The sequence below is a fragment of the Lactuca sativa genome, chromosome 2 (assembly GCF_002870075.4).
Source record: "Lactuca sativa cultivar Salinas chromosome 2, Lsat_Salinas_v11, whole genome shotgun sequence".
Classification (NCBI taxonomy): Eukaryota; Viridiplantae; Streptophyta; class Magnoliopsida; order Asterales; family Asteraceae; genus Lactuca; species Lactuca sativa.
Window position 1 is genome coordinate 28,098,427 of NC_056624.2, and position 26,051 is coordinate 28,124,477.

At 39.7% G+C, this 26,051-nt stretch overlaps 1 protein-coding gene across 1 annotated transcript; it reads left to right on the forward strand.

Annotated features, from left to right (window-relative positions):
- The first annotated feature begins 11,826 nt into the window (after positions 1-11,826).
- On the forward strand, positions 11,827-13,008 carry LOC111917855 (F-box/kelch-repeat protein At3g06240). The gene has a single exon (XM_023913490.2). The coding sequence runs from the start codon at positions 11,827-11,829 to the stop codon at positions 13,006-13,008; it is 1,182 nt and encodes a 393-aa protein (XP_023769258.1).
- The last annotated feature ends 13,043 nt before the right edge of the window (positions 13,009-26,051 follow it).

Sequence of the window (26,051 nt, forward strand, 5' to 3'; positions counted from 1 at the left end):
TTACTTATATATAAAATTGTATATGTATATAAATTTAAAAGTTATTTCATCAGTTTAATCACCCTTTGTAACATGTTGAGCAAAGGATTACATGCAAAAATAGTTATTTACCAATTCATAAGGTACATATAAATTATAATAGGTATAATTTATGATACATAGAGCAATAATTCATATGAATACACTGTTTTACATGCAACAAGGGTTTTAATTCAAAACAAATCAAGGGTTTACACTTATCAAATACATGTTCGGGATACTAAGTCAAGAACATACTGTCAGTCATTTATTTCAGAATGATTGGGTTTTCATAACTAAAATACATGTAACGTTTATATGCTTTTTATGAGACATTCAATTCAGGTTGTTTAGATTTAGTTTAGACAACCAAGGTAAAGCCCTGACATTATAACCATAATCTCCAGTTCGGGGATCGAAACAAGTTGTGTAGATCTATATCGGGATTGACAACCCCGCACTCAGGCTGCTAGCTACAGTCAGGCATACACGCCAATGAGTGGCAAGTGTTATCAACAGTTTAATCGCTCACAATGCGTTTGTTTCAGGCGTTCATGTCTTAGTATGGTTATAATAACTCATTAAAAAGATATTAACCACACGTTAGTGTATAAACAACTAAAGTACATCTTCAAAGTATCAGTTCACAAAATACAAAGTACAATGGTATACTACAGTTTTCAATAACAGTTGGTGAAGCCAGGCACACTCTCAAATACAAGTTTTACAAATACAATGGTTTACAAATAGGACGGTTTTATGGGAATAAAACTACTTTTCACATACCACATAAAATATGGGATTTTCTAGAACAGTTTTCTTATTCAAAATACAAAGACACCCATGCGAACATAAAGACTTATGTACTCACTCAACTTATTGTTGATACTCTCTTTTCAAATTACTTGTATTCTCAGGGAAATAATAACAGTTACTCCCCGAGCTTTTTGAGAAGATGGAGCCATTATGAGTCTTATCTTCTTCCTTTGTATAACTGTTTTGGTTTCAATATACAATGATTGAACACATGTAAATATTATACTTTTAAATACAATGGTTGTTTGTACTTTGATTACTATGATGCATGTGTTGTGATACTACAAATGAAGTCCTCCACCCCCGGACGTTTCTTCCGTCTGGTTTGGGGGTGTGACAAGCTTCATGATAACGAGCCTGCCCTGTTGTTGTCAGCATGTGAAGATGGAAGCTTAGTGTTTCTGAATGAAGAGAATATCAACCCTCAATTGAGAATCCATGGTAACTCTCAGAAGTCATCTTGCACATGGTGGATACATGGGCCAATAATCATATGACTGGGGATAAAACTAAGTTTAGAAGCTTAATCGAATCAATCCATGGCTTTGTGAAATTTGGCAATGAATCGAAGGTGAGAATTGAAGGCAAAGGCTCCATAGTCTTCAAATGCAAGGATAGTGGGTGTCGAAAACTAAATGAGGTTTATTACATACCCGATCTATGTAGCAACATCATTAGTCTGGGCCAATTAGCAAATGGTGGAGACGAGATTAAGATCAAGGATCCATTCTTATGGGTTCATGATTCAATTGGAAAGCTACTCATGAAGGTGAGAAGATCAACAAATAGACTCTGTAGAATAGAGTTGGAAGAAGCTACTGTAGTGTGTCTTGCTGCAGAATCCGATGATCTAACTTGGCTATGGCACAAGCGAATGGGGAACATAAACTTCAATTAAATGAAACAAATGATTGATAAGAAGATGATCGAAGGAGTGCCACAGATAAAGATTCCCTCACACCCATGTGAAGGCTGTTTGGTGGGAAAATAAGCAAGGAATCCATTTCCAACTCAGACGAACTACAGGGCAAAGAAAAAGCTGGAGTTGGTCTATGGTGATTTATGTGGGTCGGTTACTCCTCCAACACACTCTGGTAACAAATACTTCATGTTGATGGTTGATGATTTTAGTAGGGTAATGTGGGTATACTTGTTGAAATCTATGGATGAAGCTCTACAAGTATTTAAGAACTTTAGAAGCAAAGTAGAGATTGAAGCAAGGAACCCATTTCCAACTCAGACGAACTTTAGGGCAAAGAAAAAGCTGGAGTTGGTCTATGGTGATTTATGTGGGCCGGTTACTCCTCCAACACCCTTTGGTAACAAATACTTCATGTTGATGGTTGATGATTTTAGTAGGGTGATGTGGGTATACTTGCTGAAATCTATGGATGAAGCTCTACAAGTATTTAAGAACTTTAGAAGCAAAGTAGAGATAGAAGCAGGGGAAAAAGTAAAGGTGTTCAGAACTGATCATGGATGAGAATTCCTATTAAACGAATTCACGAAGTACTGTGAAGAAACTGGGTTGGAGAGACATTACACGACTCCCTACTCTCCACAACAAAATGGAGTAGTAGAGAGACGTAACCGGACTATATTGGAGATGGTGACATGCAATTTGAAGATAATGTCTGTGCCTAATGTATTGTAGGGAGAAGCTGTGGCGTACTCTGTTTATGTCTTGAACAGAACTCACACGAAAGCCTTGAAGGATATGACTCCTTATGAAATGTGGTTTGGGAGAAAGCCACATGTAGCACATCTTAGGGTGTTCGGCTGCATAGTCCATATGAAAATTGTCAAAGGGCATTTGAGGAAACTAGAAGACAGAAGCATGCCCCTGGTTCATCTAGGTGTAAGAAAAAGGGTCAAAAGCCTATAGGCTTCTGGACCCAGACATTGGGAAGATGTACGTAATTCGATATGCTGTATTTGAAGAAAATCGGAGATGGACATGGGAGAAGAGCGAAAAGATCAAAGCGATACCGGGGGTAAGTTTCACAGTCGAAGGATTCGATAAAGTTAGAGAAGTCTATGTTGAAGAAGAAGAATGGGTACCAGACACACCAGATCAAGAGAATGGGTCATCATCACCTATTTGGGCTGATAGTGAGCAGTCCAATGTTCCGGGTCACCCACAAGTAAGCCCATCGGTTAGTCCGATACCAAAAATACCACAGTCACACCCAATTCACCGATCATGATTGATTCATTGATTCAGTCAGCGACTACGAGCATCGCTTCTAGCTCGACTAGTGGTGGTGCCCCAAAGCGGTTCAGGTTGCTTACAGACCTGTACGAAAGCACAGATGAGATTCACATACCCCCTGAAGAACTTATGATGATACGAAACGATGAAGAACCCACATCGTATCTTGAGGCTAGTAGGAAAAGGGAATGATGAGAAGCAATGGATGCAGAATTAGCATCGATCGAAAGAAACAATAGCTGGCGTCTGGTCGATCTTCCAAAGAATCGCAGGGCCATCGTATTGAAGTGGGTTTTCAAACTCAAGAAGGACCCGAATGGGAAAATTGTCAAACACAAAGCCAGGATTTTGGAAAAAGGGTACGTCCAAAAACATGAGATCGATTACGATGAGGTATTTGCCCCAGTAGCCAGAATTGATACAATACGTCTCATCCTAGCTCTAGCAGGTTCAAACGGGTGGAAGGTTCACCATCTAGATGTCAAACCGGAATTCTTAAATGGAAACCTAGAAGAAGAGGTCTACGTTTGCCAACCAGAAGGTTATCAGAAGAAGGGCCAAGCTCACAAGGTGCTCAAATTATCTAAAGCTCTTTACGGGCTCAAACAAGCTCCTAGGGCTTGGAATGCTTGCCTGGATCGACACCTGAAAAGCATTGGTTTCTCGAGATGTGCCCATGAGTACTCAGTCTACACCAAGAGGTATGATGGAAACACTTTGATCGTAGGAGTGTATGTAGATGACCTGCTTGTGACAGAAAGCTGCTATAAAAGTGTTCAGATGTTCAAAAGGGACATGAATACCAAGTTTGAGATGAGTGATCTGGGGCTCTTGACTCATTACTTGGGAATTGAAGTGAACCAAAAAGGAGATGGGATTACCCTGAAACAGGAATCCTATGCCAAAAACATGCTTGTCAAAACAAGTATGCAAGATTGTAATCCCACAAAGACTCCTATGGAACACAAGCTTAAACTCCGGAAAGAAGATGGAAGTGAACTGGTGAATCCCACAGAATATCGAAGCATAGTTAGTGGATTAAGGTACCTAACTCATACCAAGCCAAACATATCCTTTGTTGTTGGAATTGTGAGCCGATTTATGGAGAAGACAACTGTGAATCACCTTCAAGTAGTAAAGGGTATATTAAGGTACATAAAGGGCACTTTGGACTTTGGGCTGAAGTACTCAAAAGGAAAGGGAAATGTCACACTAAATGGGTACACTGATAGTGATTTAGCAAATGATGTCAATGATCGAAGAAGCACATGAGGTATGGTGTTCTACATGAATGAAAACTTTATCACATGGGTATCACAGAAGCAGAGGTGTGTGGCAATCTCTACATGTGGAAGCAGAATTTATGGCTGCCACCATGGCAGTCTGTTAAGGAATTTGGCTTAGAAGACTGCTCAGTGAGATAACCAGACAGAAGTTGCCACCTGTTGAGAGGAAGGTTGAAAACAAATCTTCACTAGATTTAATGAAGAACCCAGTCTTCCATGGCAGAAGTAAGCACATAGATATCCGGTTCCACTTCATCCGAGAATGTGTTGAGAATGGGGACATTTCACTCACTCATGTCTGTAGCAAGGAACATAAGGCTGATGTTCTAACCAAGTCATTAGGAAGATTGAAGTTTGAGGAGATGCGAAGTCTCCTTGGAGTAGTGAAGGTATGATTTCTGAATTAAGGAGGAAAATGATGGAGTAATTCAAAAATTGTTTTTATGTCACGTTTTTTTGTATCGAATAATTCAAAGCCATGTGGGCTGATGAGTCAGAGTCTTAAGTTTAGTTGGGTTAGTTGCAGTTTTTGAGCATTTTTTTCGAGTTTAAATAGATAATACTGATGTACGTTGAGGTGTGACCTTTACAATTCACTGAATAAAAAGCTCTAAGCTTTAAGAAGTTTTGTGCTATGTTTTTCTTTGGTACTATTTCATTGCCATACTCAAGATACAGGCTTGTGAAGAGCAAACATATTTTAAAAAACTGCCCCTTTTTTGCAAATAAACTCATCGGTTTACCAACATACATCTATACATACATAATGGGCAATGGTCAATTTGAAGTATTGAAAGAACTTAAAGGTTAATTAGCCATGTTTAATATGGTACAACTGATCAGTTTGGGCACCACATAGGCACATATGGCATGGTGCCTAATTAATGAAGATTGACTTTGATTTTGCATCACTTTCGAGTATTACTGTATTTGGCAAAAGGGGGCTATGGTCACTTTTAAATATGTTTTTTCTAAAATGGAGTTATGGGCATCTGTCACTATCTTTGAACTTATTTTCGAAAATTAATTTTCTTTTACTGAGACACGTATCAATAATCAATAAATCTAAATATATAAAAAGGAAAGAGATCTCTCCCTCCTTAACAATCCAAAACAGAATCTCGTGCTTGAATGACGAATACCTTCTTTCAAAAAAAGATCGGCCAACTGAAACTTGGTCCACCATAATCCTTTGATACCCGAAAGTGGCTTCACCACAGCAACAAGTGACCATGGATGACCTCCCAGGAGATGTTTTATCAGAAATATTCATCCGTTTATTAGCAAAACAGCTTGCTCAAATGAGGTGTGTCTCTAAATCTTGGAATGCTCTCTTATCACAAACCTCTTTCATAAAATGTCACCTGCATCATTCCATCCATAACAACAATAAAATTCTATTGGTGTTCATGGACGAAGAATTTTCTTTTGAGAAGAGATTATTCACAGCACATTCCACTTGTTCTCCCCATCTCGAACTCACTAATCTCATCAAACTCCCGATATATCCCCAGATATTGTAGAGTTATAGGTTCTGTTAATGGCCTAATCTGTTTTTCTCACACATCATATGACTATTTTTCTGTTCACATTTGGAACCCTTCTCTCAACACCATGCTAAATATCCCCCCACTTTCTATTCCTTCCCCTGGTTATAGTTATTCCACCAGATGTGATATCCGGTTTGGGTTTGATCCAAAAACCGATGATGACAAAGTTTAAAATCATCAATACTGCGGCTAAACGTATGGGTATGATCAAAATTTTCGAGTACGCGGACAGTGTTGTTTGGATAGTACCTGTTAAACCTGAGATTAGTTCTTTCAACATCTCTGATAACTTTGCAGAATTGAAAACATGCATCAACAGGATGGATAATGGGCCAAGGGAAATAATAACCAAGATACTGGTTCTACTTATACTATCTTTTTTTATATTTACTTTCCTGATAATATTTTTCAGAATTAGGTTTATGTTGACTACTTAACTTTAGTGTATAGCGTTATTTTCTATTCAAGGAGCATGTTTAATTTTCTTAGACCAATATGTATAGGTGAAGTCTAATGAAATAAATTTCGTTATGTAAACTCATATCTTGTGGAAACACTAGAGGTTTGCATACTATATTCTCTAAATAAAAAGAAGCCAAATAACAGTTTTATTAGTCGATACATTAATAAATCTTTGTTAAATATTTTATATACTGTATATATTTAAAAAAAAAGTTTATAGAGAAAAATCAATTAAAAGGGCTAGCTAGCTCAGAGTTATGACTACTTATGAAGGCCCGATTATAAGACTTAATAGATTTTTCTACTAGGCCCCGTTACATGTGTTAGTTTTGGGCTCGGGATGGGTTAAGAGTCTGGTTGAGCCCCTTTTCTTAGAATCTCACAAAAATAGTGTGAAGCTTTTTAAGAGGTCGTGTTCATAAAAGACACTTGTTGTGATAAGGGCCGGCCTCAAGATTATGAAGGCCCTGTGTAATTCAACAAAATAATGATCATAAAACATAAAAAACCTAAAATTTAAGCAAAAAGATTATAATTTTTCATATTCTATTGAAAAATACATAAACTATGATCTTCTTCAACATAATACACAAAAAATTGCTTCTACACAAAAACAACTATCATTATAATATTCATTGTAACTCAAGTAGCAAAGTATAACACCTTGTCTAAAACTGAAAAAAAAATCAGAAATGAAATTAGAGAATTATATTACACTATCAGAAAAGAAAACTTTGATTTTTTTTTTTTCTAATAAAAAACTGGAAATCAAGAAGTCACCATCTAATTTTTGACATTTCAAAAAAAATCTGAAATTAGAAACTTCTAAGCCTCACAGAGGGATTTAAAGTCAACAAATTGTTGCATCAATGCCTATGAATTCCTGAAAATACGGATAAGAAACAATGGAAAAAAACTTATTTACTTCTACATAATATAAGAAATGTATCAGATTGATAAAAAAAATGTATAATACTGTTGTTTTTATACACGTCAAGACAATCTTAAAATCAGAAACTTCCAAAATCAAAGTTGCTTTAATCTTCTGGATACAAGAAAAGAAAGAATAAAAAAAATACTCCTAAACAACATTAGAAATATACCAAATAGATATAACAAATGTATAACACCTTCTGATTTTCGTTCCTAGACACGATCCAAGATTCTGGTTTTAGAAACCTCACTCTCGATTTCAATTTGCTTTAGATTTTCGAAGCCTAGCTCCCTATTCTGATTCACTGAACAATTAAGAAGAAAAAGGTATGAACTAAAAAGCTTATGATTTTGTGTTTTCTTTCTGATTATCGAGGATTACAGATTTTTTTGACTGATTTCTTCCTGATTTAAGCAAATAAGAAATAAGAAGAGTAGAATACAGCTAGCCATCGTCAACTAGTTCTTGTCTTCCTGATGCTTAAATTGTAATCATCATCATCATCATCGAGAACCAAGATGTTTGGATAGGGAAAAAAGAGGGAGCTTATAGCTTATTGCTTATCCCTACCGCTATAAGCTAAGTTTAAGTGTTTGGATAAAAAACATTAAAAATCAGTTTATTGCGGTGGAGATAAGCTGCTTTCTCTCACCACTAATAAGCTAATAAGCTATAAACTAATTTATCCAAACACCCTCCAAAACATCGTTTCCTTTTCCCAAAAAGTTATTGATTCTAGCTCATCTGATTTCTAATTCCCGCTGTGCTTGTGTCGTTTCCTTTCTCATATGATATATCCAAAAAATCTAAAAATACCCTAAAAAAATCAAAAAAAATAAAATAAAAATTGGGCCCTATATTTTTGTGGGCCGTTCATAAGCACTCCTTGAACAACCCTTGGGCCAGCCCTGGTTGTGATTTCTTATAATTATTTGTGTATAATCTGAGTTAGTTATGGCCAAGACTTATGGTTGTAGAAAAGGACAAGTATGGATTTTGGTAATTGGCCTATAGTAGTTTGTCTTTTGTTATGAACTGATTTGTAAAAAGATTCATTGACTAAAAACAAAACCAAAAGCTTCTATTCATATTGATTAATAGTACTCAAAATAACACCAAAATGAACAAGAACCCTAATGTTTTGCTAGTGATTTGCATGGGCCTAGCCTCAACTAAGGTACAATGAGGGTCCTTAGTCTTCAGGACAAAGGTGATAAAGGATGAGTTGCAACTCCTCACAAATTAAAGTCCCAGAATATTCAAAGTGTTTGACAAAGCTCATCACATCCTCTTTGATAATCTCCCATTGAGATTTAAGACTCAACAAGTAAAGAGTCATCCGTTGGTGGCGAAAAAGATTTCATTGAAATGGTGTACAATAAACTCAACAAATTCTCACATTTGATTTGTAGGTCGAATCGGTACCCTAAAACCAATAATAAAAAACCCCCAATTTGTTATAAAATGACAGTCTAAATAACTTTTCTTCTAGACTAGAACCAAATTCTATTTGCAAGTTACCAACCTTATTGTTTATATTAATTTTTGGTTGTTGAGACATTGAAAGAATTGAGAAAGCATAAATGGGTATGCATATCTTGAAAACATGCGGAAAATCCTTAATATCTCTCTATTGACATTCACATCAAGATCACATAGACCCTCTTGTCAGCTAAAACATTCTACAAGTTGCAACTTATCCAAGCCCAATTATTTTTTCTTACAACACTTTAGATTAGATAATTACTAAATTAACGATAATCCAAAACATTATTTAGTGGAAATAAAGATGCTAAATAGCACCATTTTGTGGCATCGTTTAATTTTTGGTGATCAAATACATCTCCTAATATTTCAAGAACAAAAAACTGAACATACAAAATTCACATTCTTAGATATCTTTAATTTATTATAACCCAATTAGGTCTAATGAGGTAAATGCAGATTTAACATGGCAAAGCTGATTCAGTTGGCGTTATTGGAGTTTAAAGAATATTTGCATTAAATATAAATGAATGGGACCAACCAACGACTATCGAGAACCCCTTGATACTGAGTACAACAAAATTCCTACTCGGTTTGGATATGATCCCAAATCAGATGACTAACTACCCTTATCTCCATATCCAACACTTGATATCGATGTTGGTACAGAAACTGTTGATTACAAAGTTGAGGTGTATAGCATGAGAAAGGGTATCTGGCAGTTAATCCCTCACAGGTTTCCATCGCATATCAAAATCTTAAGGGCTATGCATTGTAATGAATTTTGTGTAGATGGTCATGATGGCCATGTTTATTGGTTTGATTATGCTGATTCATATTGGAAGTTAAGAAGAATAGTTGCATTCGATTTTGGGTGAAGAAACATTCCATGAAATTAATGGCTCTTCCAGATCTGCCGCTAACTCGTTACTAATTACCGACGGAAAAATCTGTCGCTAAAATTTGTCCTAGCCGTTGGAAATCCGTTGCAAACATTTAGCGACAAGAATATAACGCGAGATTTGGTTCCGTTGCAATTTCGTTGGTAAAACCCATCACCGACGGATTATCGAAGGTTTTAGCCATCGGTAATGCTCTTTTTTGTTGTAGTGGGAAGACAATGCTGGAGGAGGAGGCTGGTGTTTGAGGAGGAAGCAATTTTTCTCGATCAACTCCTTTTTTATTTTTTTGATGTGAAGGAGTACAACGTATTTTGGGAGAAGGGCAAACAAAAGATTTTTCTCAGTCTAACTTTTTTTCCATCTTCAAATAAAGTATTTTTTACGGTAGCACCATCACTAACGCATAGCAAAGCAGCAACTCCCATTATATGAAATGGGTTCAATGTCTGGTTATGAAATCTTTGAAAAAAGAGGATAAATCGAAATATAGATGCTACACCAAAACTAGGTGCAAAGAACCAACCAGACCTATCGAATCAACTACTACTATTGTGGATCAAGTCAAAGATGTGGACCGGATCAGATAGCAAAACAAACAACCTCACGGAAACGTTAGACAAAAACTTGTTACCGAACCGATCAGTATAATCAAACAGGCCATTAGGCTGGAGGGAGTGGTGCCACTGAAACCGCACTCCCTCTTATGCCATATAGACGCCAACTCATATTTTTTTTTCATTTCATCAATTTGATACCTCAGCAAGGGAGTGGGAAAATGGTTAAGAGAGAGAAAAGAAAGAAAATGATTGGTTGAGAGAGGAGAAAGATAGAAAATAAAAGAGAAGGGAGAGAATGGGGAGTGCGACACTATTTAGGTGAAGAGAGAGAAAGTGCGGTAAAAACCGCAGTGAAAGGATGGTGTTTTGGGTGATGATATAGTGGAACCGTGGTTTGAAGCACGCCCACTCCTTCTGATCTTAGTTGAACAAATAATTAAAAAAAAGGGGATTCTATTTTGTTGCACCGGTTAAAATAAAACCGGTTTACTTTGAATACCAAAATAGGGGCTAAGCTTATTTTGCGGAAAAATTAGAACACCGTGAAATAAGAATTCTTTCAAGTTTAAAAAACCTAAATGCCTTATGACCTAATATCTATAAAAAGTCAACAGATCAACTAAAAAAATAGAAAAAATATAAAAAGTCAACCGCCGCCGCTCTGCGCCAGTGATCTCACAAATCTTTGCTGTCACCACCTCTCGCGGTATATCTCCGTCACTCTCTCACAGTCTTATTCTATAGATGTCTCGCCGATTTTCTCCAATGTTAATTTTGTTATGATTCATGTAAAAAATCGATTAATCCAGCAAGTAAAGAAAACATTTGTCACCAAGAACAACGTAATAGTGTCCTTTAATTCCATCTTTATTGGTGAAAACCTAGAAATTTAACGTGTAAACCAATCAGTTGAATATTTTATCACCAAAAAGCAAAACTAATATTGGATTGGGAATAGCCTAAAAACTGATCTAATTCCCATACAAAAAGCAAAACTAATATTGGGTTGGCAAATTGATGTCAAAAGCCCTAAATTTAATAAAACCTACCAAATGAATGATGAAAATTAAACTAGTGATGACAAAACTGAAAATGCAGAAATAAGAAGTAAGAACATTATCTCTAATTCCCATGCAAGATTCCACACAAGAAGAAACCTCTGCAAAACTCTATGTTTCTATAAAGTAGATTTTATGTCTTGATCCAAAAGAACTCAAGGCTAAAAGTAGGTATCTCTTTTTATAGCTAGCTTGACAATTCTTCATGAACTAATTAACAATCAGGCATTGAAGTCAACTTAACTTACCATGTCTACAAAGCAACACATATAAAGCTAATTCTTCATATATTCTGTTGTTAGGAGGTTTCCTTCCGAGTTGTGTTTAGTTTAAAATATTGTGTTCATATTTACTATTTATATTAGTCTTTACGTAAGAGTTTGTTGAAACTTCAAAATCGATATGTTTAGTTTAAAATGTGTTAAATCTTTCTTTTTTGGGTTTGTTGAAAATTAATATATGTAAGTTAAAAATGTGTCAATTGTTTTGCAGCTCTTAACAGAAAATTTTCAAACGCTAAGGAAAAAAGTAGACTTGAAATCGACTATGGAGAATCTCCCACGTGAAGTTTTATCTAACATTTTCATCCGATTATTGGCCAAACAACTTGCTCAAATGAGGTGCGTATGTAAATCTTGGAATGCTCTCTTATCCGAATCCTCCTTCATAAAATCCCACCTCCATCACTCTATCCATCACAACGATGAGATTCTCTTGTTCTTCAGCCGAGTATTTTCTTTTTACCATAGTCCATTCATACACCCCTCTCCATTAACACCACACCCCTTTCCATTCACAGCACACCCATCTCGTTCTCCTAATCTCAAACTCAAACCGAGTAATTTCTTCAAACTCCCAGATAAACCCAAATCCGAATATAGTCATGGCAATGTCATTGGATCTATAAATGGCTTGATATGCTTTAATTACGGACCATTTTCTTTGCCTTCCCGTGATTATGCAATTTACGTTTGGAACCCTTCTCTATCGGCATTGTTAACTCTCCCACCATGTCCTCTCCCCTCGGGTGATTCTAAGACAAAAACCAATTTTCGATTTGGGTATGATCCCAATGCTGATGATTACAAAGTTGTTAAGCTTACAAGCCTTGTACCACAAGTTGCGGTTTATAGCATGAGAAAGGGTTCATGGGACTTAATTACTCAAAGGTTTCCGTTGAATATGAGAATAATTAAGCGTAAACCCGAAGTTTGTGTAGATGGCTATAACGGCCGACTTCATTGGCTTTGTTATACTAAATTTAAGCGGAAGTTAGAAAGGATAGTGGCATTTGATTTGGGTGAAGAGACGTTTAGTGTGATATCTCTTCCAGATTCTATACTACAACACGATCAAAACAGATGGAATGTATTTGGAGTTTTAGCTGGAAAGCTTTGTGTGATGTCAAGGGTTAGAGATGGTGATTGTGAGGTGTGGGTGATGGATGATTATGGGGTGGCTGAATCATGGGTCAAGCTTCATGCGTTTTCACAGTTTGATGGTGCTATTTATCCATATGGATTCACGTTACACAATGAGTTCCTTTTTCAAGTCGACATTGATCGTTTTGCTTTGTATGCTCCAATTGTAGCAAAGCCTAAAAACTTTGAAAATCCGTGTCCTCTAAATGTTGTAGATAAAGTTGTGCATTATGTTGAGAGTCTTGTTTGGGTAGTACCTGCTGAGAGTGAGGGGAGGTGCTACAACATCTCTCAATTTCCATTTTGAAGGCAACACATCAGATCTACTTCTTTCGTTTTTGATATATCTACTCTCCATGATTCTATATTTCTTGATTAGTTTCCTGTCAAGTATCATTTTTTAGTGCATTACATCTACAGCGACTCTTGTCAACATGTTGCATTTATGGTTTGGTTTTTGGTTCGTTTTTAAATTCAGGTGGTGGATTTTATGGTTTGTTTCTATTACTCTTTACCAAAAGCATTGAACTAATGTCTTGCTTTATTGCTATTCATGGAATCTGTTTCCATTTACTTGATTTAATTTTAGTTGGCTCAAGACTAATGAGGGATATATTAGTTTACTATTTGGTGATGAGTTTAATGTTGTCTATTGATCTTGGTTAAATACAAGCTTAGATGATAAGAACTGTATCTTGTAAAAATGATAAGGGTGCATTTTAGGGGTGTTGATCGGGTAATTTTTTCAGGTTTCGGGTAATTTGGGTCGGGTAATTTCGGTTTTTAATGTTAGAAAAAATACCCGTTACCCTACCCAAACTAAATTCGGGTATCGGGTCGGGTTTGGGTAATTCGGGTATTACCTGAAATATATAATTTTTTTTGAATTTCACTGGAAAATAAATTTAATGAAATAAATACGTCGTGCTTTATTAGTCTTGTTTATATAAACAAACGAGACATAAACGAAGTTACTCAAGCTTTGAACATTGAGATTTTTTAGTCAATAAAAAGTGAGATATCAAGTAATTTTTAACTACTTAATCTAATCTAATAAGATGTTAAAAAAAACAAATACTTAAAGATCTTAATTTAAAAGTTTAAAATGTTTAAGATAATTATAGCCATAAGTTTTGTCATGTTATGAAGTTTCGTCAAGATAATTAGTTTGTTAGTTGCAATAAAAACTATAATCTAGAAAACAATTAAGTTTTAAAGAACATGATGATATATAAACAATTATTTTTAATATTGTTAGTGTCATATTAGCATAATAAATAGATTCATGTTTTACAATAATGATAATTAGTTTAAGCGTGGTCAAATACCTACTATATAGTACAGACTCTATATAGTACAAGCTCTACAAAAAAGTGGGTAATTCGGGTATACCCCATTAAGGTCATACATCTTGTTTTTCAAAATAGTTTAAACATCAGAGTATCCCCCAGAACCATATCACATAAATCATAAAACATGAAGAGCGGTACGATCACGCCTTCGCCTTGCCACGATCTCCAGAAGTACCTGAAACAATACACTGAACTGTAAGCCCGAAAGCTTAGCGAGTTACCCCCAAAATACCAACCACACATAAACACACTCATAACATATCACAAATAGAGCAACCATGCACATCGGGTCTACTGTGTGATTGGTCTGCCCGCATCGGGCCTTCAGTCCACCTGGTTTACCCTTCGAGTCTAGCCATGTACATCGAGTCTACAGTGTGTTTGTTCTACCCGCATCGAGCCTTCAATCCACCTGGTCCACTCTCTGAGTCTACAGTATGACTGGTCCGCCCACACCGGGCCTTCAGTCGGCCTGGTCCACTCTCCGAGCCTCGACACGTCTGGTCCGCCCTCTTGGGGCCTTCAGCCTATTCGGACCACTTGTTGGGCCTTTGGAATATCCGGTCCGCCCTGGGTATGTTGGCCTACAGCACAAAGCAGGACCCGCCTCAACCCAACCCCCCTCCCCTCGGTCAAACAACCATGTGCACATAAAATAATTAATCACATAACAAATCCTTAACCAGATAAACAGTCTAACAAATCACAAAGCATATCAACATCCTAACTAGGATTCCGACCTTAACCAGGTCACTAACATAACATTAACCTATATACCAGGTACCGACCTTAACCAGGTCACTAATATAACATTACCCTATATACCGAGATGCAGATCTAGCAAAGCAATAACGTAACAAACAATACCCGGATTTCCATCCGATAAAGGGCCGGCCTTGGTGCCGTAGGCCCTGTCGATATAGTGAGGATAACTCACCTGTTGCCGACTGAAGAGATACGACCAATCTGCTCCGACCACCGACACGAACTTCACTACAGAACACTACCAAAGAACCAATTCCAAAAATACCAAAATACCCTTGGAAGTCAAACTGGTCAACTTTTGGTCAAAGTCAAAGTCAACCTTCCTAGTTGACTCTACTCGCCGAGTCAACCCGTCGACTCGTCGAGTTCTTATACTCAGAAAACTCCCATAACACGACTCAACTCGCCGATTCGCCCCAAGACTCGTCGAGTTCAACGATCACGGAAATCCATCCTGTCCAACTCACTGAGTCGCCAACCGACTCACTAATCCAAAGCTTTAACCAAAAGAGATTGGGTTCTACGACCAGACTTGCCGAGTCCAAGAACAGACTCGCCAAGTCCAAGGCAATCTTCAACAGACTCGCCGAGTTGTTCTTCCAACTCGTTGAGTCCACATGCTCATACAACTCATCGAGTACACCCATGTGACTCGCCGAGTCTCTTCAGTTCTCAATCTATACAGAGGCTTTTCGAGCCATGCAGGGACTCTAATCTATAGATCCACTCTTCTACAGCCTAACCCTCACATAAAGTTGCAAACTTTACGTGAAACCAAGGAGATATAAGCCCAAAACACTCTAGGGATAGGGTTTATGATAAAGAGGCTTCAGCAATAACTCTTAGACAGAAGCTTTATGACATTTTGGACCATCACAAGCCTAGATCTGAAGTACAAACCTCAGATCTAAGCCTCTAACTTGAAATAGCTCTCAATCATACCAAAAATGCCCCAAATCTCAAAGGATAATAGACCTAGATGCAAAAGAGCCCTAGCAACAGATTATTACCTCCAATATAAGCTCCAACTAAAGTATATCCCAGATCTACACCACTCCTTTGCAGCAAGCCTCTTGATCTTCAAGCCCCTTTCCACCAAAATCACTTTTCTTGGCTCCAAATTGCTTCCAAGGGCTCTCACTCACGATTTAGGGTTTCTGGATCTCAAAAGGGTAGCAAAGAGGCTGAGGGTGGGTTATAATGTGCTTTATATAGGGCACAACCCCCAGGATTAAGGTTTTCTCTCTTCAGCACCAACTCGTCGAGCCCAAGCCGCCGACTCGGCGAGTTGGCCACTTAAACCGCGACAGAATCCCACTCCGACTCAGCGAGTAAGCGAACCTACTCGTCGAGTCCCTTTCCTAAATTTACACTTTTGGCCCTTCATTAAACATTTGAAATTTGGGGTGTTATAGTTTCAACATCTTAATAAAGTTTCCAGCTTTATCCATTAGGACTACCCAAAAGGTTCAAAACTCAATCAATAAGCTTAATAGTGCAAGGGCTTAACCGATAATCACTAAATCCTTTAAGACATAACCCCTAAAACATAGATTTGACCTCCTTGAGCTAGAAAACCATGTAAAGTTGCCAATTTTACGTTTATGCATGCCTAAATGAAGCTCTTAAGCTTAAAAAGGAACTTAATGCATGCATGGGACCAATTCTTCTCAACAAGCTTTCACCTTTAAGCTCAAGGGGTCTAATTCAACTCAGATCTGGAATAAAAAACCCCAAAACGACCTCTCACCTTATCCAACCCAAAAGGGGCAAAAAACACAACAAAACACAAAATGAGGAGATCTAAACATCTACAAGTCAAGGTATGAACTTGATACCTCAAAGAGATTGCAAGAAATGGAGAGATTCTGGATCTATGACCTTCCTTCCAAATTAAGCACCTTTAAATCTTCAAAGCTTCCTTTAGAAATGAGCAAAATAACCAAAAGAATCCACTCAAGACTCAAGAATACCACAAAGAAAGCTTAAGGGATGAATTAGGGTTTAAGTGACAATGGAGGCTAGTAAGGAGGCCAACCATGAGGACTTAGGGCCTTTAAATAGGGTGCAACACCCTAAAATTAGGGTTTCCTTCCAAGCTGCCAACACGCCGTGTTTGGATACCACAACACGTGGTGTTGGTCCATTAATCTTCACGTTTATTCAAATCTAGACACGTCGTGTTAGTTCCACCAAAACGCCGTGTCCAACCCTAAAAGAGTTTTTTCTCCCAACAACTTCTCCTCAAGATTCTAGGTGTTACAAAAAAAGTATGTTAACACTGTTTCTTACTTATGTTTTCTTCTTCTTCTTCTTCTTTTTTTTTTTTTTTTTTTAATGTTCTAACATATTTTTCACATATAAAAATGTTTTTTTTAAATTGTTTAAAAAAAGGTTTTTATATGGAAAAAATAAGTTTTTTTTATGTAAAAATATTTTTTTTGTAGAAATATTATTTGATAATGTAAAAAAACATATCTGAAACTAAATTTTGAAAAAAAAATATGTAAAAATACAAAATTTGGGATGAATTCATAAGAAAATTTTGAAATCTGGGCCAAATGTATAAATTTTGGACCAAATTTTTAATTAAATTAAAAAACTGGACCAAAAGTGTAAATTTTGAAAGTGGATGAACTTTTGACCAGGTAAAAAGAGTTAAAGCGAATATGATTACGAGACTTAGCCAGAAAAGAAAATTACATAATGACGTAATTGAATATATGAGGTAAAAAATTTAGAGACTTTATAGTAAATTTCTCTTTCCGCTATCATCCTTTTTAGGCGTTCTATTAAAAGCACGTATGACTCTTGATTTAAAGATATTTGGGCCCACCAAATTTGAATTTGTACCCTCTAAGACCATCCAGTATGGGTCCAACGAGAAGCAACGAGGGGTGAGGTGGCACCCCTCAACGGCGTTATGACACGGGGAACACCGCCCCCCCAACTTGTTGCATCTTGTCATGGCAAATCTCGTTGGCGTTGTGACGAATTGAAACGGGAGGAACACCAACTTTTTGTTTTTTTTTTTTTTTTTTTTTTTTTTTTCTTTGGTGTTGTATCTTGTTGCCTATTTCCACACTTGGTGTTATAACACCATTTGCTTATGTGGCATATGAGGTGGTGTTGCATCTTGTTGTCCACACCCACCGGTTTGTTTGGCTCTAGACTTGATGCTTTCCGTGTTCAAACTCCATAGTGTCATTTAAAGTCATCTCTTTTTAATTTGATCGGTCAACCTCGATCATCACATGGACTATCTTGGCCTTATTTAGTTACTTAAGACCAAAGATAATTGATTTTAACTGAATAGCACGAATTCAAATAAATTCATATTTTATGCTTCATATGGGCTATTTCGGATCTTGAGAGGATGGTGGGTTTCGAAAAGTTTACCCTTAGGGTAACGGGTCGGTAAATCTGGGTTTGATATGGGGAAGTTGTAGCCTATAGGCCTGTAAAGGTTTAATGAAAGGGTATTTTTTTTTCTACAAACCACGCTATAAAAAATATTTTATAGGCTTTAACTTAATTACAAATTTAGTCTAAAATTTATACATTTGGCCCATATTTCAAAATTTTCTTATGAATTCATCCCAAATTTAGTATTTTTATATCTTTTTATTTTCAAAATTTAGTTTCAGATATATTTTTTTTTTTTACATAATGAAATAATATTCCTACAAAAAAATATTTTCACATAAAAAACCTTATTTTTTCTATATAAAAACCATTTCTTAAACAATTTTTTTTTTTACAAAAACATTTTTATATGTGAAAAATATGTTAGAATATTAAAAATCTCCATCTCCATCCCCATACCCGTTCCCATCCCCATCACCATCCCCAATAGGGAACGAGGATCCCCAATGGGTAATCGAGTATTTTTTTCCCATTACAAAGTGTTGAACTTTTATGAAAAATAACGTATCTTTATATATTAGCCAACTAAACAAAAACTAATAGAAATAATAAAAGTACTATAAACCATTTTTTTGCAAAAAAAAAAGTCTTCCAAAAATTACATGTTTAATTGTTGAAAAACCTTACTATGACTACTAACTTACTTTCTATTCATTATGATTTATGGGTTGATTAAAAATAAAAACATATATATATATATATATATATATATATATATATATATATATATATATATATATATATATATATATATATATATATATATATATATATATATATCGGGTACCCATTGGGGTCGGTTTTGGTAAAGGTATGGGTACCATCCCCATAAACCATCCCCATCCCCATCCCTAATTTTTTGCATTTGGGTAATACCCATCCCAATCCCCGGTCAAATCGGGGATTTACCCGGTCAACTCGGGTTAGGGTTTCGGGTACCCATCAGGTACGAATTTTTTTGCCATCTTTACGCCCACTAAGATTGCTGATAATCCCCAGGGTTGCTGATAACCAATGGTTGTTTATTATGATGTGTGATGAGGAATGGTCCATTAGCGTGGCCTAGACTGCTCTAGCGCGTCAGCTTGGCCTGGCGCGCTCCTGTCAGCCCTTGCTGGAGACTCCCTTGCCATCCCTTGCTGGGGACTCCCTTGCCAGCCCTGCTGGGGACTCTCCTGCCGGCTCGGCCAGGCGCTCCCTCGCCTGGCACTCCTTGTCATCCTCTCCTGGTGCGCGCCCGCCAGCCCTGTCGGGCGCCTCCAGGCGGCCTTGCCCAACTCTTTGCTAGTTGGGCCTGAATTAGGGTGGCCCAAGGCTTGACCTAATTGTCCCCTATATAATGAATAGTACCTCCTCCATGGAGGAGGACCCTTTCCCTAGACTCTCCCCAAGTGGTTCAGCCACCACTAGACTTCCCCATGGCTCAGCCGCCACTATACTCCGGTCGGGTGGCTCAGCCGCCACCCGCCGCCGTCAGCCACCACCAGCACCAAGATGGTTCTCTCCAGCTATGGAGGACCATCTCAGATCTTCTAGCTGATCTAACTTAACCGTCGGAGCCCGCTCCCGGGGCACAGTCCCTGGGGCAGCTCTAACGCGTCTCTCTGATTGTGATGTCAGATATCCGCCGCAGCAGAGGACCAGAAGACTCGCCGGAGGTTGATGTTCCATCATTTGGCGCCATCCCGGACTCGAGCAAGGGGCAAAAGCCTCAGTTGGTTTCAAGCTCGTTTTTCCTCAGATCTAATGTGTTTCAGCTCAGGTTTCTTCAGATCTGTTAATTTCTAGTATCATTTTTTCAGATCCGTTTGGCTCTTGCCAAGATCTACTCCATTTTCAGTTCAGATCTGTAGATCTTTGTTACCTTTAAGCTCAGATCTCAAGATCTGTTGTGTTTTTCGTTCAGATCTCCTGATCTGCTTAGTGTTTTTGTTCAGATCTATGGATTTGTTTCGTTTTAAGACAAGGTCCTTGGATCTACCCTAGTTTTTGTTCATTCAAACACTTTTCAAGTTCGTAAAGACTTTTCAGATTAGCTTCGTTTTCTTTTCAGTGACCCATTTAGCAAGTTGGGGAGGAAAGAAAATTTTACAAGTTTTTGAGTTTATACTCCACCTTTGTTTATATTTATGGTGTTTTCTTTCCAGAAGTTTAGAAAGGGAAAACGAAAATCTGTTCAACTCTGTTTCTTTGTTCATACTTTGAAAGCTTGTTAAGCAAGCTGAAGAGTGAAGAGAAGCAAAAAAAAAGTGTTCTAAGAAAAATAATTTACTAAATCCATTTTTGTTTTTTATTTGGAGGTTTTTTCAGAAAGATGAGAAGGAAAGAAGCTTCTTATGAGTTTTATCTCATCCTTTGCTAACATATTATCAGAAAACCTTTTTCAAGTAGTGCATTTTCGTGTATATTTTTACATATTTTTTACTTTCTGTAATAACCATTTGTACATATACCTGTATGGCTTGTACAAAACCTTCAAAAATAAGAAAAAGAAAGAGAGAAGAGGAGAATATTTTATGGGTTTTACACCACCTTCAGATCACATGTTTTCAGAAAATCCTTCACTTCTGATTGTTTAAGAAGCTTGAGAAAGAAATAAGTTTTCATGAGTTTTTTTTACCTTTTTCTTTGTTCATATTATCAGAAAATCCTTTTTAGTCAAGGTCTTCTATGTTAACATTCATTCCATTTACAGTTGTTTGTACACCCAACTATATTTCTTGTACATACAGCTATGCATATTGTCCATTTCATAAAACTCATAACAACAAAACCCGTTTATTCCTCTCAACAAAATTATCTTTCCTCAAAAATACATTTACCCTAAACCCAGTTTTACCCTAAACCCAGTTAAAGTGAGAATTACAGTAATGCTCATTTCAAGCAAAAGAAAAGAAATTACAAGACTTTTACAGTTTGTTTCTTTGAAGCCGACAAAAAAAAGAGGGAAGGGTGTACAGGTTGTACACCATCAGCCAAAAGTTAAAAACCCGTATGGGACCCACATGGTCCAACGCTCGATGAACAGAGAAGACAAAAGTCGGGGCCAGGTCAACACGTTTCTGGGCAGTTAACAAAACTCCTCATCAACAATTGCAATTGCCGGTCAATGCTAGCGCCACCGGTCAGCCCGACTACAATGACTCTAGCGCCAAACACCACTGCGCCACCCCCTCTCAACAGCAGCAGCTCGTGGGTGCCACCAATAAACAAAACCAGACCAATGTTACCATAGGTCACTGACTCACCGCTACAATCAGTGTTTTTGCTCAGTAACAGATAGCAAATCAACCCCTCTAGAGTTACCATCCGGCGAGGAGCCCTGTGCCGCTGCTCGACCACTGCAGAACCGCCATAGCCACGAACCACCTGTCGGCCCCCAATGACCATCGTCCTCGCCGATGGACCCCCAACAAGTAGCACAACTAACGCGCCACCCACCTCCGCTCTGATCTCCTCCAACAAATGACGAAGCACTTTCGAGATATTGCTTGTTCTAATGAAAGCACCATAGCAATCACAGCCCCACCACTCTTGATTTGTCGCTGCCAACAGTAACCATCACACCCCTGTCGATTTCCCTGCAATACAAGCGACACCACTCGACCATCGCTACCCTAACCGGTTAAATTGTCGGCTCTCATACTTGATTAATTGCCCTACACTCGTCGAACCCTGGTGAGTAATTACCAGGAGCTCTGATCACCGGACGATCTCAAATCGCCAGCCAATCATCGCTGAGATCGCCACCCGACGACTAGTAGAATATCACCGGAAGCCGCATGATTGCCCCGATTTCCTTCAGCGGTGGCCGATTTCCTCCTTTTGGGCATTTTCTCAAACCAAAGCGTGAAAGTGAAGAGCCATCGGGATATTTTTACCTGATGCATTTCATACACAAAGTAGAATTCGGGCCTGCGACTTCTAAACCCTAACAGGCTGTATTGTAGTGTTTGAGCTATAACAATTAATTTGGGCTCCTCATACATTTTATCTAGGCTGCCTATAAAACAATTAAAGCAGCCCAAATTCCGCAAGCAACTCCAACAATCCCATATTGGGCGGGCTACCTCATTGCTGGGCCCACAACTCGAACATGGATTATCATTTTGCAGTTGGATCGTTTAATGAATAAATGGGCTGCATGACTTAAGTTGTGCTCCTTGTTATATTGGTTATTAACAATAATAAATTAGACCAATATTACAAGACAAAAGTCAGCAATTAGCAAATACACTTTAGAATATGTTCGCTTCTCTAAAAAAATATAAAAAAAGGGAGGGGGAAGAGTAGTACACTGCTACTACTAGTAAATCATTTCAAAATAGTAGTAAGCAATTACGTTGCGCGGCTATCAGCAGCCGTGCTAACCAATCCTGGGAAGTCTTGCTACTCAGCTCTCACCATTCATGTTGACCAACCCCCGCTAGTCTTGCCACCCAGCTCTTAGTAGTCGCACAACTTGACCTTCAGTAGCGACGCGACCTAGCTCAGCAGCTGCAAAGCCCAACCGCCAGCAGCTACTTTGTTTGACTCCTAGTAGTTGCGCTTCTTAGCTCTCACCAACTGTGCTACCCAATTGTGTTAGTACTTGGGCTACCTAGCTCATTCCAGCAGCTATGTATCTCACCTTTCAGCGGCTATGCATCCATCTTCGCCTCCTCTAAAGGAAAAAATGGGGGGGGGGGAGTGTTGGTACGACAACATGCATGAGTGATTCCAAAGGGGCAGAGTTAAAGTACATGAAGAGCTGATGTTATGCATGATAGTGCACTCCTGAGGTGATATTAATATTCTGGGTCGAAAGAGAAACCCCGCGGTTCAACCCTCGGTAGTCTCGTTGCCCAACTTTCAGTGGTCGCGTTGCCCACCTATCACTAGCAGCTCGCTCCCCAGACCTTAGCGGCCCTGCTGACCAGTTCTTGACGGCGGTCTCGCTATGCACCACTTGACGGTAGCTACACTATCAAGCTTTAAGTAGCACCCCCACATAGCTCTCCGCAAATAGTCAAGACAGCGAGGCATCATTTATTAGTATGACTAGCGATGCAGCAAAGCATCAGGGACCATTCCGCTTTAACTCAGACTGGTCACATGATCTAGACACATAGATGGTAGGGTGCTATGCCCAATCAGGCGAGGTTCAGTACCCTCGCCTCGAGCCGCTTGGCTTCTCCGCCCGACTCCTTTGTAGCGACAAGCTGCACATGCGAGGTTTAGTACCCTCGCCTTGAGTCGCCTGGCTTTTCAACCCGACTCCATTATAGCGGCAAGCTCCAAATGCGAGGTTCAGCACCCTCTCCTCGAGTCGTTTGGCTTCTCAGCCCGACTCCATTATAGCGCACGCTCCGCATGCGAGGTTCAACACCCTCGCCTCGAGTCGCCTGGCTTCTCAACCCGACTCCATTATAGCGGCACGCTCCGCATGCGAGGTTCAACACCCTCGCCTCGAGTCGCCTGGCTTCTCAGCCCGACTCCATTATAGTGGCATGCTCCGCATGCGAGGTTCAGTACCCTCGCCTCGAGTGGCTTGGCTTCTTAGCCCGACTCCATTATAGCGGCAAGCTCCACATGCGAAGTTTAGTACTCTCGCCTTGAGTCGCCTGGCTTCTCAGCCCGACTCCATTATAGCGGCATGCTCCGCAAGCGAGGTTCAGCACCCTCGCCTCGAGTTGCCTGGCTTCTTAGCCCGACTCCATTATAGCGGCATGCTCCGCATGCGAGGTTCAGTACCCTCGCCTTAAGTCGCTTGGATTCTCAGCCCGACTCCATTATAGCGGAACGCTCCGCATGCAAGGTTTAGTACCCTCGCCTTGAGTCGCCCGACTTCTCAGCCCGACTCCATTATAGAGGCAAGCTCTGCATGCGAGGTTCAGTACTCTCGCCTTGAGTCGCCTAGCTTCTCAGCCCGACTCCATTATAGCAACATGCTCCGACCATTTCACGCGATGCTCTTCCGCGTGATTTATCTACGATCGTTGGCAGCCAAGCCCGATCCGTTCCACGCGATGCCCACCTGCGTGATGTATCTACGATCGCTGGCAGCTAAGCCAGATCCGTTCCACGCGATGCTCTCTCACGTGATCTATTTACGATCACTTGCAGCTAAGCCCGATCCATTCCACGCGAGGCTTTCCCGCATGACACCTCCATGATCATTGGCTGCTAAGCCCAAGCTATTCTCCTAAGGCGTGCATCATAAGTCGCGCATCACAAGCTTCTTTCACACCATGATCTTGGCGCTTCCTCTCTCACAGTCATCATGGTTCTCTTGTGCTCGGACGATAGATGAAGTGTTATCCACACTACAACCTGCTATTATGAAGATACTCTCCAGCAAGAAGGTCATCCCGACAGCAGCCCTGCTTCCTATGATCCCACAACACCTCTGTTTCCTGGCTCTCGGAAATAGTCCTGCTGCATAACCTTACCTGTAGCCTCGTCGTGTACCCCACAACACCTCTGTTTCTTGGCACTCGGAAATAGTCCTGCTGCGTACCTGTAGCCTCGTCATGTACCCCACGACATCTTTGTTTCCTGGCTTTCAGAAATGGTCTTGCTATGCAACCCCATCCTATAGCCTCACTGCCTACCCCTCAACAATTCTATTGTCTGGCTATCGACAATAGTCTTACTACGTGACCCTCGCTAAGCGACCTAGTCGCCAAGCTCTCGGAATCTATTCCTTGCCTCCCATAAGAAAAGGGGGGGGGGATAGGGTTAGTACGCCGCAATGCAGACTATGTAGATGGTTACTGGTGGCATCCCATCTCACATGGCTACCACAACAATCACGTCGGATAATAGTCTCAGGGACTGAATGGCAAGCTTACGCTTCTTAGCTACCCCGGTCCGACATTCCACCGACATCAATGTCGCGTAACACTCTGTAGCAGCCTCGGTCCGCACGATCGCAACAACAATTATGTTGCATCTCACCGATCGGCTCGCACTCCTCTCAATTAAGGAGAATCAAATCAACTCAAGCAGCGTTTGGCTCATCGCATAACCCCACGGCTTTCGTGGGCGAGGTTCGGTCATTTCTCTTTATTATTTAAATGTTTTGGTGCTTTAACTAGTCCGATCCGATTGTCAGCAACTCAATCGCATCAGACTAGGGGGACTTGACGACGCACAGTTTATATGACTAAGTCCAGTCCGATGTCATTGGTCGCATACCAATAACACCAGACTGGGGGGGACTTGATGAGATATGGTCCATTAGCATGGCCCAAACTGCTCTAGCGTGCCAGCCTAGCCTAGCGCGCTCCCGCCAGTCGTGCCTGGCGTTCTCCTGCCAACCTTGTCGGGGACTCCCTTGCCAGCCTCGCTGGGGACTCTCTTGTTGGCTTATATGACTAGTTCCAGTATGATGTCATTGGCCGCGTACCAATAACACCAGACTGGGGGGACTTGATGAAGAATGGTCCACTAGCCTGGCCTAGACTGCTCTAGCGCACCAGCTTGGCCTGACGCGCTCCTGCCAGCCCTTGCTGGAGACTCCCTTGCCATCCCTTGTTGGGGACTCCCTTGCCAGCCCTGCTGGGGACTCTCCTGTTGGCTCGGCCAGGCGCTCCCTCGCCTGGCATTCCCTTGTCATCCTCTCCTGGTGCGCACCCGCCAGCCCCGTCGGGCGCCTCCAGGCGGCCTTGCCCAACTCCTTGCTAGTTGGGACTGAATTAGGTTGGCCCAAGGCCTGACCTAATTGTCCCCTATATAATGAATAGTACCTCCTCCATGGAGGAGGACCCTTTCCCTAGACTCTCCCCAAGTGGTTCAGCCACCACTAGACTTCCCCATGGCTCAG